At 35.4% G+C, this 17,702-nt stretch overlaps 1 protein-coding gene across 1 annotated transcript in view; it reads left to right on the top strand.

Moving 5' to 3' along the window:
- The window catches only part of LOC128652485 (autism susceptibility gene 2 protein-like), a 598,332-nt gene extending 588,879 nt beyond the window's left edge, over window positions 1-9,453 (top strand). The window contains exon 3 of the mRNA XM_053705421.1: window positions 9,337-9,453. Coding sequence (XP_053561396.1) covers window positions 9,337-9,453 — 117 coding nt within the window. The remainder of the gene's footprint in view (window positions 1-9,336) is intronic.
- The last annotated feature ends 8,249 nt before the right edge of the window (window positions 9,454-17,702 follow it).

Below are 17,702 nucleotides of genomic sequence, written 5' to 3'. Positions count from 1 at the left end.
AACCACTGATGGCTAAATTCCTAACACTGGGAACAAATCAATATTTTAGAATACATAAAAGGAAATGAAACCTAATTTTTTTTTCATGATTCAGATAGAGAGTACAATTTTAAACAACATTCCAATATACAGTACCTCTATTATCTAATTTTGCTTCATTCTTTGGATATCCTTTTTTGAAGAAATAGCAATGCACATGGGTGAACTAATCACATGAGTCATCTATGTGAAGCCACCAATCAGCAGCTACTGAGCCTATTTAGATATGCTTTTTAACAAAGGATTTCAAACAAATGAAGCAAATTAGATAATAGAAGTAAATTGGAAAATTGTTTAAAATTGCACGTTCTTTCTAAATTATGAAAGACAAATTTTGGGTGTCCCTTTAAGCCCCATGTGTAAATGGCTATTAGACACACAAATAATATATTTCTTAAAAAAATATCCAGAGACACAGAGGTAGATTTAGGTAAGGTTGATGGTAATATGCTATCTACATTTCTCCTCTCCAGAGGGCTCTTTTAAATTGTGGCCATCTTATTTGGCTAGCCACCAAAGCACATATTTTAAGTTCTGCTTTTTATGGGGCCACAGAAACAATGGGGACAACAAAAACTAGGGCAGAGAGATGCATGTGGCCGATAGCCCGCCAGTAGGCCATTCCTGTTTTAGATCATCAAGGAAATTGGAAACATTATGCTAATTATCAGTGAATTTGCAGGATATAATTAGCTAAAATTCTCTATCATTATTCAAAATTATTATTTCACAGAATTTATCAGAAATCAAAAATTTACACTTTATTTCTTGTACTCCCAACAATCATATTATCTCCTGGGGTGTCAGGATTCAGTTAGCTTTTACAAAATTGGAAACCAGACAAATGTTCAATATTTTCCTGAACATATATAATGAAAAAATATTAGCGTAATAGCTGACAGGTCTCCCTCCACAATCTTGGGTTTTGTAAGAATTTTCAAGTTTCATAAAAGCAGAAAAATACGGAATGATCAAAAGTTATGATGATGCCCTCATTATCTTTATCGAGGCACCCCCAGCCATTTTTTCAGAATCACCAGCATTACCCCCTTATCTTATCATCATACCTGATGACTAAAGGGATCCCTTTATTTAATCTCTTATGTGAACACTCACTAGTGTCTATTGCACAGTTCTTTTCTCAGATACACAACTTCCTTTGTGCCTAATGAAGAATACAGGATCTTATCTGTTTATTATATTCAGTATCTAGTTGGATCACAAGAGTCCTCCATGATCTTCTTTACATGATCATCAACCTTGATTTATATTGTGGGAGTACATAGTCATATCCTTATCTGAGCAAAATCTTTGGAGTAAGGTTCACACTGTCTTCTAGCTTCTGATGCCATCATCTACTGTCTTCATACCATTAAATGCCTCTTCTGGCCAGGTGGAATAAATTACATAACAACAAATGTTGTAACTATGGATATAATGTCACCCAACCTGGTGCAGAAAGACTTTTGTTGAACATAGAAGAGTTGGGCTAGGTCATCAACAGCCATGGAGAACATTGAGTCATGTATACTAGAAAGAGACTCACAGACACTGTAGAGTGGAAAAGAAGATAAAAGGGATTTAATTGCCCTACATTTCAATACTAAAATATTTATAAACTGTACTATAAAATCAGCAGATGTTTGAACTGCAAGTAGAGGAATGCAGGTGTTTTGTGCATCTGATCTGTAACCTTATGTTCATGGACTTAAAAGGTTTAAGCTTTTTCCTAGCTTAAGAATTATCTCAGTTTTAATAACAAACGTTTTATCCGCTAAGCATATCAGCTTTAAATTGGACTACTTTAAATAGGCAATCATTTGCATTTTTTAAAAAACTTGTATATCAAGGAAATTGAAAATTTGAAAATGAATAATGTTTAATGAATGTTTAAAAATATGTTTGTTAGGGGAAATATGACCAAGTAAAAATCCTCACCAAACAAAGGTCTTGATTCTTTTGTAGTTATAAATTATACTACTGACAGCATTATCAAAAGTTATCATTAAAGTCTTGGTTAACAATTTTAGATACTAGTAGATAGTAACCCTTGCCAATACAATATAATCTAAATTGATTAATGAAATAAACTTCCGTTAGAGGTGGTAAGGACAACAATGTACTTTAAGAATGCCTGGGATAAGCATAAGGCTATCCTACAAACTAGATAAGTTTACACTTTTAAATTCATAGTTAATTTTGCACTCCCTGGCCCTTCTTAGAGGACATAGCCAGTGAGACACTCAAAAATAGGATAGGTACAGTACCTTGGTAAGCAAAAAACAAATGTATGCAGAGCACCGGTATACAAATATTAAAGTTTATTAAATATAAAGCATGGAAAACATTAAAAACACTTGCAAGTGTAAAGAAAATAAGGCTGACACGCTTCAGCTTGCGCCATCTTCAGACATCCTGCCAAATTATTGGACCCGCTCTTACAAATCAATGATTTTTTAGTTTTGGTTATGATAACAGTATAAATGCAATTCTTAACTATAATTTTTAAATATTTACATACAGGGTACTTAAGAAATAATAAAAAAAAAACTAGTTTGCTTACAAAATATTTATTATAAAATAAAAGTAGGAAATTTGAAAATCAATATTTTATGTGCCCACCCTTAGCAGCCACGTGCCTCTATACAAGGAGGCATACTGTTTATATCGTTTTTATCATTGGGTTATTGTTCTATATCTTGATAAGTTCCTTTCAGATAGATTACAAGTTTTGCGTTATGGGTGAAAAAGCCTCATAACGCTGCTTTTTCACTACCGCTGGTATTATGAGTCTTGCAGGTATAGCCGTACCGCACACTTTTTTGATTGGAACAGCCAATAGAATGCGAGCTCAATCCTATTGGCTGATTGGAATTCTATCAGCCAATCAGAATTCAAGGGACGCCATCTTGGATGACGTCCCTTAAAGGAACCTTCATTCTTCAGTAGCCGTCATCAGAAGAGGATGCTCCGCGCTGGATGTCTTGAAGAAGGAGCCGCTCCACGTCGGAAAGGATGAAGATAGAAGATGCCATCTGGATGAAGACTTCTGCCCGCCTGGAGGACCACTCCTTGCCGCCTGGATGAAGACTTCTCCCGGCTTCATTGAGGACTTCTTGCCGCTTGGATAAAGACTTCTCCCGGCTTCATTGAGGATGGATGTCTGGCCTTCAAAAACTGTAAGTGGATCTTTGAGGGTTAGTGTTAGGTTTTTTTAAGGGTTTATTGGGTGGGTTTTATTTTTAGCTTAGGGTTTGGGCTGAAAAAGGGCTAAATGCCCTTTTAAGGGCAATGCCCATCCAAATGCCCTTTTCAGGGCAATGGGGAGCTTAAGTTTTTTAGATAGGATTTTATTTGGGGGGTTTGGTTGTGTGGGTAATGGGTTTTACTGTTAGGGGGTTGTTTGTATTTGTTTTTTACAGGTGAAAGAGCTGATTTCTTTGGGGCAATGCCCCACAAAATGCCCTTTTAAGGGCCATTGGCAGTTTAGTTTAGGCTAGGGTTTTTTTTATTTTGATAGGGCTAGGTGTAATTAGTTTAAATATTTGATCTTTTTTTTGTCTGCAATTTAGTGTTTTGTTTTTTTGTAATTTAATTAATTGTATTTTATTAATGTAATTTATTTAATTGTAGTGTAAGGTTAGGTGTTAGTGTAACTCAGGTTAGGTTTTATTGTACAGGTAAATTTGTATTTATTTTAGCTAGGTAGCTAGTAAATAGTTAATAACTATTTAGTAACTCGTCTACCTAGTTAAAATAAATACAAACTTACCTATGAAATAAAAATAAAACCTAAGATAGATACAATGTAACTATAAGTTATATTGTAGCTAGCTTCGAGTTTATTTTATAGGTATTTAGTTTTAAATAGGAATTATTTAGGTATTAATTGTAATTTTTATTTAGATTTATTTTAATTATGTTCAAGCTAGTGGGTGTTAGTGTTAGGGTTAGACTTAGGGTTAGAGGTTAATAACTTTAGTATAGTGGTGGCGACGTTGGGGGCGGAAGATTAGGGATTAATAAGAGTAATGTAGGTTGTGGCGATGTTAGGGGTGGCAGATTAGGGGTTTATAAGTGTAGGTAGGTGGCGGTGACATTGGGGGCGGCAGATTAGGGGTTAATAAGTGTAGGTAGGTGGCGGCGATGTTGGGGGTGGCAGATTAGGGGTGTTTAGACTCAGGGTTTATGTTAGGGTATTAGGTGTAAACATAACTTTTGTTTCCCCATAGGAATCAATGGAGCTGCATTACGGATCTTTACGCTCCTTTATTGTAGGTATTAGGCTTTTTTTTAGCCGGCTCTCCCCATTGATGTCTATGGGGAAATCGTGCACGAGCATGTAAAACCAGCTCAAAGCAGCCCTGGTATTTGAGTGCAGTATGGAGCCCAATTTTGCTCAACGCTGCAATATTGCCTGCTAACGCCGGGTTTTTGCAAACCTGTAATAGCAGCGCTATAGGCAGGTGAGCGGTGGAAATAACTTGCAAGTTAGTACCGAGCTGCTCATAAAGCAAAACTCGTAATCTCGCCGTTTATGAGTTATCTTTTAGTAGTAGGAGCAGTTTTACTAATTTATCTTTTCATGAACTCCCAAATATTCTCAATTGGGTTCATATCTTGCCTATGACCTTGGCTTTATGATATCTCAAATTCTTGTCAGTTCTTGGTGTAATAAAACAATATCTACCACAAGCACACTTCTGTATTGGGTTCAAATCATCCCCACAATATTCTTTACAGAACTGCATGGTACACCTGCAATTTCAGCAATCTTGTACATTTTCCTTCAACAGGCCAACAATTTGACCGACTTTCTTTAATGACAAGTAACTTTGTTTACCATCTGTAAAAACATATACATTTCTTGATTTACCAAATATTTTAGTAATATTACATCAAATGACATGTAAATATGTATTGCAGATGTTGCCAATATAGCAAGGAATAAGAAATAATAAAAAATAAAAAAAACCCCATCAATCAACACTATCAAAATAAATATGAAATTAATGTAAAAATTATGATTTTTGACCAATGGGTCTAATAGTTTGGCAAGTTATTGTAAATGGGTGTTTTTGAGATATGTATATACAGTATATATATATATATATATATATATATATATATATATACATACCAATGATCAGCCAGATGGTACAGACATTTTCCTACTTGTTTAACTCATTTGCAGGGGTTAAGCACATGTTGAGAAAATGAACATTCAATTTATAACCCTGAATTCATAACAAAATCTTCTAATTAGAGCATTTTATTATTGCACTAGAATAACCATTTAAAAAATATTATTTTAAACAAAGGAATCAAGGCGATTAGGTGAGTGTGGGAATAAGAGAATTAAATGAAACAATTAACAGACTTTTGAATGATGATTACTAGGTAAATTCAGACACACTCAAGTATGCAAATTAGATTGAATTAATCAAGTCAAGCAACAGTGTAGAAAAAGCTAGACTATAGGCTGAGGTCAAGTGAGTGAGACAGTAGCAGATCCTTGTCTTCGTGTTGCCAGGTCAAGACCAATCACAGGAATTTGAAAGTATATTTAACAATCTACTCAACTTAATAAGGAGTAGTACTTAAATAAAGATAGAGACGAGCTATCAAACAATTTTAATAAGGAAACAGGTGCATGTAATATACAGTGTCACAAATACAAATATTAATAAATATTTTAAATTAATTTTTTTGCCTAAAGACTCAAAAAGCTTAATTTTGTAAATTTGTAACAAAATATTATCTGTGTCATTTAAAATTATATGTGAACAGATATTTCTCAATATATATAGTGTGTGTATTTGTGTAAGAGGGCCTATTGGATTTTTTTGGCAAGAGAGATTGACAGAGATCGGACAGCATTGTTCATGATTTTAATTTTTGGCACCAAATGTTTATCCATTTTTTCGTAAACAACGTGCTGTTTAATAAGCGCAGCAGGTCTTATTTATGTAACAAGGATCTTGATTATACAAATCCATTCTTAAAGTAAATTGTTTTAATTTATAGAATATAAAAAGCAAGATTGTAAAGTGCATTATAATTTGAATGGATGTATTTATCCAGAATAAAACCAGCTTTTTATTTTAATGCTGTATAATTGTGTCTCTGTCCAGTGATAGAGCTGGGGAGTTGTCAGTAAGCAATATGTTCCCAGGGATGAGATGCTCACAGACAAGCAATTGATTCAGATAGAGCATGCAATTTTAAACAAATTTCAAATGTACTTCCATTAACAAAATGTGCACAATCTTTTTATATTTACACTTTGTGAGTCACCAGCTCCTACTGAGCATGTGCAAGAATTTACAGAATATACGTATATGCATTTGTGATTGGCTGATGACTGTCACATGGTACAGGGGGAGTGGAAATAGACATAACTGTGAAATTTGTCAGAAAAAAATCTACTTCTCATTTGAAGTTCAGACAAAGTGCTATTACATTGTCTTTTTATCATGTATTTGTTGAGTATGCAAATATAATGTATTTACTGGTTCTTTAAGCAAAGATGACCAGGTGGCTGCATGAGGGTCTCATGTGGTTTTTTTTTTTTTCTCATGCTGCCCCCAAGAAAGGCAGAACTAAGAATGTGTGATTTTGGCATGACCACAATTTAAAAGAGCTCTCTGGTGGGGAGAACACAAGACAGAGGGTTTCCTGCAACCTTACCTAAATCTGGCCTCCGTGCCACTGGACTTTTTAGGAAACATATTATTGCTTATTCAGGCCTAGATAACATCACTAATTTATCGCGCTGCACAATAAATAAGCAGCCATTACAAGTGGCTAACTTGTAATACCAGAGCACATTTGCGTGTGCAGGTATTACTTGGTGCACTCCACTTGTAATCTAGCCCTTAATAGCCATAAAAGTACATATAGCTCTTAAGGATTAAAAAAATATTGATATGTGATCCCAGGAAGCTGACCATCATCTATCTGTTATATTAAATGTGTTATTTCTGCAGAATTGTTTTTGGTTGAATGTCCTTTTAAATTGACAGTATGTGCCAGATAGGAGGCATCAAAACCAGAAAATGGAGTATGGGTGTCAAGTGACAAAAGGGTCTGATTAATTAGTAACCTGGATCCTTTGAAAGCTGTGGCTACTTAAACATAGATTAAATATATTTGTTTTCCAGGCAAGTTAGTTAGTAGATCTTTTCACAAGGTAGAAGAGAAATGCTGCTCACAGCTGTGTTTTCCCTTGGCAGTAGATTGCCCACTGGTATTAAATAATCTGTTTAACCAGTTTAAGCTTCTCCTTCTCTGACTCACATCAACACTTTTCATGTCACCTGTTTCCTCTTCCTGTCAATACATTTAAACCAGTAATGATAAGCAATGAGGGATTATGTATATGACAATGAGTAACAGAAGTCAAGAACTGTTGCTCTTCTTTGTTATACAGTAAAAAAGACTATAGCACACATAGCTCAGCACCTGGAGCCTCCCAACCGGTAATGTACGCTGGACTAGGGCTATGGCTTCATCTCCCAGATAATACAGTAAAAAAGTATAGGTACACAGCACTGTATTTGCAAAAAAATATTGGAGCATACAGACAGGAAAAAAATTTGATGTTTCGGGCTCACACGCCCCTTAATCATGCAAGGTTCCATAGTACACCTGTGTTACCTTTAAAGATCTACTCTACCAATTAGCACTCACTAAACATTAACAATTTAGTAAACAAACGTGTACAAAACTCTATACCACCACCTAGTGGACCCATATATAATTAAACATCATATGTTAAAAATGTTTTTACTTTTAAATTAAAACATTATTCATTATATACACAATAAGCAGCATACTTAAATATTTGTTCATAAACAGAATACCGAAATACTTAAGTATAGATCGAAACTTTTTTCTTTGTTATAGTAATGAGCATACACATAAGGGCAGGATTTATTAAGCTGCATTTGGAGCTTTTTGGGCTATGTGAAGCAGGTTTGCATAAGCCTTTTGTGCAATGTTAAAATTTTGCTGTGAGATGCAACATAGCAAGGGGCAATTGTAGGCGGACAGGTTCACTACCTTTCTGCCTGCAAGCATGGTAAATTGTGCCCTGTATATAGGTATATCTCTCCCCTGTCTGTTTTCTTACACTGGCTATTATCAGCCACTTAACACCTTTCACCTCAGACCAGTTTATGATCATAGGGCACCCTCGACTCCCTCTGTATTCAGACTTAAAAGGCCATGATACCCACATTTTTTCTTTCATGATTTAGAAAGAGAATGCATTTTTAAACATCTTTCTAATTTACTTCTATCATCTAATTTGTTTTATTCTCTTGATATTCTTAGCTGAAAAGCATATCTAGATATGCTCAGTAGCTGCTGATTGGTTGCTGCACATAGAAGTCTCATGTGATTGGCTCACCCATGTGCATTGCTTTTTCTTCAAACAAGGATATCTAAAAAAGGAAGCAAAATAAATAATAGAAGTAAATTGTAATGTTGTTTAAATTTGTGTGTTCTATCTGAATCACGAAAGAAAGATTTTGGGTTTAGTGGCCCTTTAAGTTCTGAAGCTCTTTCTGTCCTTTTACCCATCCAATGTTTTAAGATATCATCTGTAAATTACATAGCATTGATCAGTATTGCTTTAGACCTGAGGAAGAGAGGGAATTCTGGAAAGTGTGTCTTTTTTAAATATATTGTTCAATAAAAAAAAAATAGTTGCCTAATATTTTTGTATTTAAATCACTAGAAAAATATGGCTTATCCAATCTACATGATTATAGTATTAAGATAGAAATAAAATACCTTTCTTTAACATTTTTTTAATATGTTGATCACAGGAACCATTTTTATAATTTAATAACAATCATCTACATTGTGGGTAAATGCATCCCATGAATAATAGAAGTCTAACCATACTTATAGCTATGATTTCAGTTAATTATATTTAAAAATAAAATGCAGACAATAAAAATTGGATGAAAATGGAAGGAAAAAGACAGTTAATATACTACACACTATTTTGGACTAAAAAAAGAATGAAAATGTAGTAATGTAACATATATTCGACAAAGCAGGTTTGCTCATTTGAGTAAATACAAACACCTGTACCCCAATGAAATTCAAAAAATTAATCAAGCTAAATTTAAAAAACCAATTGATAATACAGTTTCAGAGTAAGAAAGTTGAAGAATGCTACAAACGCAGGTGATATGCAAAGCAAAAAATGTTGGCCACTGGGTTACAACATACTTTGCGGGAAATGTCTATGAAACTAAAATTCCCTGCATGCTGTGGTCTAAGGAGTGGACAACAGCACATGCGTACAATTTAAAAATGGGTGTGATCAAAAAAGAAGAGCACGTTCTTCTTACAGGGGAAGTTCCAGAATGTTATCGTGAGACACAGATGCTAAAGTAAGTGAACTTAGTAAGAAAATATTACAGTTATTCCACTACACATGTGTGTGTGTGTATATGTGTGTGTGTATGTGTGTGTGTATGTATGTGTGTGTATATGTATGTGTGTGTATGTAGGTGTGTGTGTGTATATATATATGTGTGTGTGTGTGTGTATGTATGTGTGTGTGTATGTATGTGTGTGTGTGTGTGTGTATATATGTGTGTATGTATGTGTGTGTGTGTGTGTGTGTGTGTGTGTGTGTGTGTGTGTATATGTGTGTGTGTATGTGTGTGTGTATGTATGTGTGTGTATATGTATGTGTGTGTATGTAGGTGTGTGTGTGTATATATATATGTGTGTGTGTGTGTGTATGTATGTGTGTGTGTATGTATGTGTGTGTGTATATATGTGTGTATGTATGTTTGTGTGTGTATATGTATGTGTGTGTGTGTATATAACACAGCCTTCGTAATATTAATGATATAACACATTACACCCCAAATCCTTCAATTCATCATTGAATTCATCATTGAACATTTTCATTTATAGGACATTTGAAAATTAATTTGCTGTTTGGAAAATTCAATGTTTTGACTCTATTTAATGATCTTGGTCTGGTAAGCAGAAATAAATTACCTTTAGTTCCAGAACAAATTCTTTAAGGCTGAAAAAAAAGAGCAGGAAGAATTCTCCTAATAAAACAAACATATTGGTTAATGTGTTTAAATTCAGCAGCGTGTTATTTTTCAAAGCTTAAGGGGGACACTAAACACATTGGGCTAGATTACAAGTGGTTAGCTATTAAAATGTGTGCTTAACAGATTAGCACGCCTTAAGACCTGGCGTAAAGTGTAGTTGTTAAAAAAATTGCACCAAACACAATATAAATACATTAAAATAAACTATTACACTCATATATACACTTTCTGATAAAAAAATATTCATATAAATATTATTTTTTTTTTTTTATAAGGGTTAAAAGTATATGGTATATGACAAGTTATTTGGCTGGAAAGGGCTATATTGTGTGTGTGTATATATATATATATATATATATATATATATATATATATATATATATATATATATATATATATATATATATTATTTTAAAAAGAGAACAAATCATATATACTTCTGCGCAACTGAATGTACTGTCCAATATTCAAAAAATACAGTCTTTAGACAGTCTATTATGAACAAAAATAAAACTTCAAATATATGAAGACTGTAATACATCCAAACAGGAATAGAGTATAGGTGTAATCTTAACGGAAATTACCTCAATAGTATGAGGTAATGTATAGTCACGTAGGTATTGTTGTGGGTAGATGGTCTGTGGTTCAATTCACATCACTGCTGAGGTTAATTTCTTCAATACAGCCTTGTGTATGGTAATCCACTTTGAGAAACTTCCAAGAACTTGTGCTGAAGTCCTGGTGACTCTTGTTAGTATGGTATTATTGTCAGGTGATCCTTCCCAGATATCTCAGTAGGAGGTATATGAAGGAAAAAGAGGAAATGGCATAGCGTAATATTGTTAAAAATAAATGTTTATTTACAATGTACAAGATAGGAATTGCACTCATATGTAGTACCCTCAATCAAGTATGAGGTAAGTCTTTGCACATCACAGAATGTAAATACATAGGCAAAGCTTGCTTCTGTGTGGTAGCGTGAGATGGAGGGCTAGCTCAGTCAGGTAAGTACAAACAGTAAATCCAACAGTGTCACTGTATCAGAGTTCATTAGATGATGGTTTCAAAAACATTTAGTCTGATGAGGCAATATGCCTAAAATATACCACTGGTATTAAAATCGATTTAATATAGTAGGTGGAGCAGTAAAAACTAATAGTTGCTATTGTCAGAAACAATGTAGTTGATAGCAGTATGTAACAACTGATTGTGCAAACTAAGAGAGTACAAGATGAGTCCTGATTGGGGACTCGGTATGCCAGCTAAAAATATGTATATAAATTAAGAGTACAAAATAGAATCCCAATTGTGTCACACGAGAAATATATAAATATATGTACTGGGTCCCACAAGTAGACCAGGTGTGGTGAGGAAAACTCTGACCGTCTGCAGCAGGTCGGACATATAAATGCAGTGAAACCGAATAGCTCTTTACGGAGCAAATACACAGCCGCTTGGCTAATTGTGCGTGGGAGCGGTAAAGAACAATAGCAAAAGTCAGCCAGTTCACAATTCAAGTAAGCGAGAGGAAACTGTACTGCCACACCAAAAAAGCCGTACGCGTTTCGAAGTTTCACATACTTCTTCGTCAGAGGAGATGTGCAGTACAGTGTAATCGGAGAATTTTTAAAAGAAGCTAGGTGGGCGTGTTTCCTTTCGCTTACGTGTGACGTCATACGTTATGTATGCTACCAGGCCAATGGGGGAAACTGTGTCTCGGTCTCTATAGGCAATGAGTGGAATGTTTTTAAGTGAGGAGATTGCCTTAATTACAACGATATGATCATTTATAGTCTCCTATAAGAATAACCTAATTCAAAAGTAAAGCGTTAGAAATTATCATTTTAACACTGCGGATATATGAATTAATGAGGTGAATGCAATGAGAAGGAAATGTCTAGAGTCTATGTGCTGTATGAAAAAATGCTACTGGGTACATACTCTATCTACTGAAATGTAATATTGATTATGGCATGACAAATGGTTACTATAAGGCTACCTATATACAGTTCCCATGTGTGCTAGTGCTGTGTTAGTGGGATACATCCTGACTGTATCTGCTGCCTAATATTTTGGGCTGCATAAGGGAATGATATTTTGGGACCTTTAATAGTAAAAGTATATATATATATATATATATATATATATATATTTATATATATATATATATATATATATATATAGTTGGTCTAAGAAAAAGTAATCTCATAAGATTAATTAATGAAGAAGACTTTATGTTTTTTCCTGTAGGTGAAAAATGATGCAGACCTTATAGGATATATCATGCAATCAAACTTATCTTGCAAAACTAATAAAAAAAAATTCTATCTATGCAGTTTTTAAAGAGCACCTAACTGATAATGTTGGTACATTTTGCGACCTTGTCTAGGTTTAGAGAAGGGTGGAAACGGAATTGTCTAGTTTACCTTGAAAGACTGCATGGTATGGTTTGTAGTCAAATCTCGATTATGGGCTTAATAGATAATGAGAAAGAGGCGTTTCTCTGTTTTATTGTAATGGGCCACCCAGATTTTTTAGGGGGAGAAAAAAGGGGGAGGAGGAAAGGTTATTTTAGAGAAAAGCTACTAGGTCTAAATCCTCTTTGAGGCCCATTGGTGCCTTTGTACCCTTGTAATGGATCCAATATGACTCTCTCTGTCTGAGTCTGCGGAATCTATCTCCTTCTCTTGAGAATACCACCACGTGTTCTAAAATGGTGCCTCTTAAGAGACTTGGATCCTGCTGATGAGTTAATTTGAAATGTCTAGAGAGGCTATGGTCTTTGTTCCCCTCTTCTATGTTTTTCAAATGTTCAAGTAGCCTAGTTTTGTAGGTTCTCTTGGTGCAACCTATATACTGGAACCCACACGGACATTCCAAAAGATAGACCACGAATGTGGTTTTGCAGTTGGTGAGTCTATTGACGGTACACTTTTTTTCGGGGAAGGTTCTGGATTTTATTATTTTGGTTGTTTTTTTGGGTTATAGGCATGCTCGCACCCTTTGCAGTTAAGTCTGTTGCATTTAAAAAAAAACTTTGCTTTTATCAGTGAGCCAATTATCTCCTGTGCTTTGTTTGATCTGACTTGGTGCCAGCATTTGTTTAAAGTTTTGGTTTCTCCTGAAGATTATTTTTGGAGTGGACCCTATTGTGTTTTTCAGAAGTGTGTCCTGTTGCAGGATGGGCCAGTATTTTTTAAGGATTTTTTTTTTATCTCTGGTGCTGCTTCATTGTAGGTTGTAATCATGGTAATATTTTGAGTGCCTTGTATCCCTTTTTCACTTTTGCCTTTCAGAAGTGTATCTCTATTCAGATTTCTTACTTTTTCTGGCAATTTTCCACTAGCTGTTTAGGATATTTCTTTTGAATGAATTTTTGTTTTAAAGTCTCTGATTCTTTGTTGTAGTCACTGATTTTTGAGCAGTTCCTTCTGACTCGTTGGAACTGGCCATATGGAATGTTATTAATCCACGGTCGGTGATGGCTACTATCTCCTTGCAGATATCCATTACAATCAGTTTCCTTGGTATAAAGTTTTGTCATAATGGTTTCATTTTCGTGGAAGAGTGTTAAATCCAAAAATTCAATGCAAACAGAAGACACTTTTGAGGTGAATTGGTTGAGTGTGTTGTTATTTATGATTTTGATGAACTCCTGGCATTTTTCATCATCTCCATTCCATATAACTATGATATCATCTATGTACCGCCCCCACCAGATGATATTGGTACTGAAGGGATTGTTGGTATAAATGTACATAGTCTCCCATTCCCCCATATAGAGATTAGCATAACTGGTTGCCATGGTAGTCCCCATGGCCGTCCCGCTAATCTGGAGAATTAACTTCCCATCAAAGGTGAAATAGTTCTTTTCTAACACAAATCTGATGCTGTCAAGAATGAATGATTGGTGAATTTCAGACAGCGTGGTCTTTTTCAGAACATGGGATAAGGTCTGTATTCCTAGTTCATGGGGAATACAAGTATATAAGGAGGACACATCTAGTGTCATCCATTTATATGTGTTTTTCCATTGGACTTTGGTGACTTTGGTTATAAGGTCAGTAGAGTCTCTAATATATGATGGTAATTGAGTTATAAATGCAGTGAAACCTAATAGCTCTTTACGGAGCAAATACACAGCCGCTTGGCTAATTGTGCGTGGGAGCGGTAAAGAACCTCTCTCTCTCTCTCTCTCTCTCTCTGTCTCCCTTTCTTTTGTGCTCTTTCTCTCTTTCCCCCTCTCTTTTATGCTCTCTCTCCCCCCCCCTCTCTTTTGTGTGCTCTTTCTCCCCCCTCTCTTTTGTGAGAGCAGATCAGGATGGTTGGTTTGTCTAAGGCCAGGTGTGTTTATCCTCATGCTGTCTCTCCTGCGCATGACAGCTTCGGACAAACACACTTGGCCTTTTATATAATACGATATTATGCACACATATAAACACCTGTAAATATATATATATATATATATATATATTTATTTATTTATTTATATACATATACACTTTAGAGCCCTTTCCACTCAAATATATCTAAATATATATATATATATATATATATATATATATATATTTATATATTGTGCACAAAATTTAATTTTGACTTGACTGAACCTTTGGTCTTTTACCTGTGTGATGTTATGTGATTATTAATCTTGCAATTAGAAGAAATGTATGCCCTCCTGGATCTTAATCTATTATTATAGACTTTTGAATATAAAGCTTAATGAAAATGACTAGAGTAATGTGAAAATGATTAATACTAGAGTAGCTTGACAAGATGGATTCACATGCTTCGGTAGTGCTGACTAGGAAATATTGACTAGCCTGGAAGTTAAACTGAACATGTTTGTGTCCTATTTTTACTTATTAACCACATGCAACTTGAAAGATGTTAAATATAGAATTTACTGTTAGTAAAATTAATGTTGTTGGGACAAAATTTATTTGAGATTAAATATGTTATGAAATGTTTAGTGGTTTACCTTCTTTTGACTGCTAATTAATGTAGATAAGACTTGTAAATAAAAGGTGTTATATGCACTATGCCACAATATGTATACTACAGAAAAATTGCCAAATTGGGTTAATTATAAAAGTTTCCCTGTTGCCATGCATGTTGTTATGGAAACTGATGCACCAAGAATCAAGGGGTTTCAATTATGCTTCACTATATGTATCACCCCTGAGTTTTTAATTAACTTTACAGTATTTGATATAGAACATAAACTAAAGTATTAATAAAAAAATTCTAGCATTGATATACTTTTTAAAACAGTGCACCCCACCATAGAAGCAAGGTTAACGTTAATATTTTCCTAAACAGTTTTCCCTCACATATAAAGAACAGTCGCTTGAATCATCATAGAACATACTGCATGGTCAATCAGTTAGCATAGGTGGCTCTACCATTAGGCTAAATAGGTAGTCGCTTAAGGCCTCACTTAAATAGGGGCCTCATAGTGTGTCTCTATTTTAATATTGGGATTTTTTTTTTAATGAGCAGCATATGCATGGCACATTGATGAGTTAAAAAACCCACTGTTGGATAGTTGACTTAGAAGCATAAGAAGTGCCTTTGAGTTCTGTCTCTGACTTTTACCCAGGGACTACGTGTTCCAAAATGCAGTGCTGCAAAAGGAGAGGTGTGGCTGAGGGGTTATATTGCTCACCCTCCTATTCCTCACCCTCCTATTCTGCATGTCTAAATGCCATCCCTGTTGTCTCCTTAGTGTCTTAAAACATGAGTACCATGCAGGGCAGTTATGGTGCATGGCGTGAATTTCACACAGCTAGTAGACAAATGCAGGTGTGATTGAGAGGAGGAGAGTAGAGATTAGTGAGATCAATTGAAGAACATGAGGATGAGTGAATTAGCCGCACACTGAAGAAAGCAGGGAGCATGGGATAGCCTGTTTGAGGGAGCTCCAGAGGATAATCCTGTCTGTAATGCTGATAATGATTAAAAAATTAAAATAGAAAATAAACATCTGCCAGCTCTGCTATGACTTTTCTAGCTACATTCTCTATCTCTTTACTCTCCTCGCGTTATCGCTTTGTCCTCTCTTTTTCAACCCCTTTTCCTTTTTTCTCCTTTTTTCTCTCCTCTCCCCTCCCTTTTCACTCTTTCACTATCCCTATCTCTCTCTTTACTCCCTTTCTCTACTGCCTCCTTTCTTCTCTTCAATCTCGCTTTTCATGTTTTTCCTTATCTCTCTCTGCCCATCTCTGTTCTAAAAACACTTTATCCCCTTTCTTTTCTGTTTTCTCCACTCTATGAGGCCTATGTATCAAAGGTCTTGCACACCTGATCCGACAGTGCGGATCAGGTCCGCAAGACCTCGCTGAATGCGGAGAGCAATACGCTCTCCGTATTCAGCAGTGCACCAGCAGCTCACACGAGCTGCTAGTGCAATGACGCCCCCTACAGACTAGCGGCCAATCGGCCACCAGCAGAGGGGTGTCAATCAATTAAATTAAATTGTGGCGATTCTTGTCCGCCTGCGGACAGGGTTATGGAGCAGAGGTCTTTAACTGACTCGCCAGAAACACGGGCCGACAAGCACCATACAGAGCTTGATAAATGGGCCTCTATCTCTTAAATTCCCTCTCCACTATCTCCTTTTCACTTCTTTCTCTGCCCTCTCTTTTCCCACTTTTTCCCCCTCTCTCTTTCTCCATTCTTCTTTATTTTAACACTCTCACCTTCTCTCTATTAACTTTTCCCCTTTGTATTTTATTTTCTTCTCTCATTCTCCAGTTCCATTTTCACTCTCTCATCTCTCCCCACTCTCTTCTTCTCTAGTCTTTCCGTTTTCTTTTTCTGTCCTTCAATTTTCTCTATTTTCTGTCTTTCTTCTCTCTTTTTTATTTCCCTGTATACTTTCTCTCTACTCTTCCATTCTTGCTTTCCTATTTCCCTTCTCTCTTCTTCCTTATTTCTCTTTATTCTTTTACTTCTCTCTCTCCTCTATTAATATTTACCTCTATTTGCTTCATCTTTCACTATTCTTTTTCCTATTTCTCTTCATTCTCCATCTTTCCCCAATCTCCAATCAACCTCACCTCCTCCTTTCTTCACCCTCTCTATTCACTCTCCATTTTCTCTCTTTCTACCTTTTCACTCTACTCATTCAGGGAAATCCAGAGCAATTCATATTCAGATTTATTTAGTTAATTGTTGCATTTTGTTTTGGGTTTCAGGGGCCTCATATCTGAGCCTTGCCTAAGGCCTCACTAACTCAAGAACCAACAGTATGTCCATCTGGTGGGGCCTCTAAAAGATAACTCCCCTGAATGCATGTAAAACAGTCAGCTAGCTATTTCAGATCTAATGCCAAAACTGGGTCCATCCCACTGATTGTTAGGCAGTTGGGAACTCTACCAATACATCAGCAAGAGTTCAATCAATTTATGATAATCTGCGAAAGAAAAAGTCCTTTGCACTTGAGAGAATTATGGAATATAACCCATTGTTTTATGTTGTGCGTGTATAAGCAACGTTGCAATAGCTTAACTTGAACACTTTTTATTTCTTAATCTACTAATTATTTTCTTCCCCATGAGCTATGTG

Source organism: Bombina bombina, chromosome 3 (genome assembly GCF_027579735.1).
Source record: "Bombina bombina isolate aBomBom1 chromosome 3, aBomBom1.pri, whole genome shotgun sequence".
In the NCBI taxonomy this organism is placed as follows: domain Eukaryota; kingdom Metazoa; phylum Chordata; class Amphibia; order Anura; family Bombinatoridae; genus Bombina; species Bombina bombina.
This window is presented reverse-complemented; position numbering and strand designations above follow the sequence as displayed.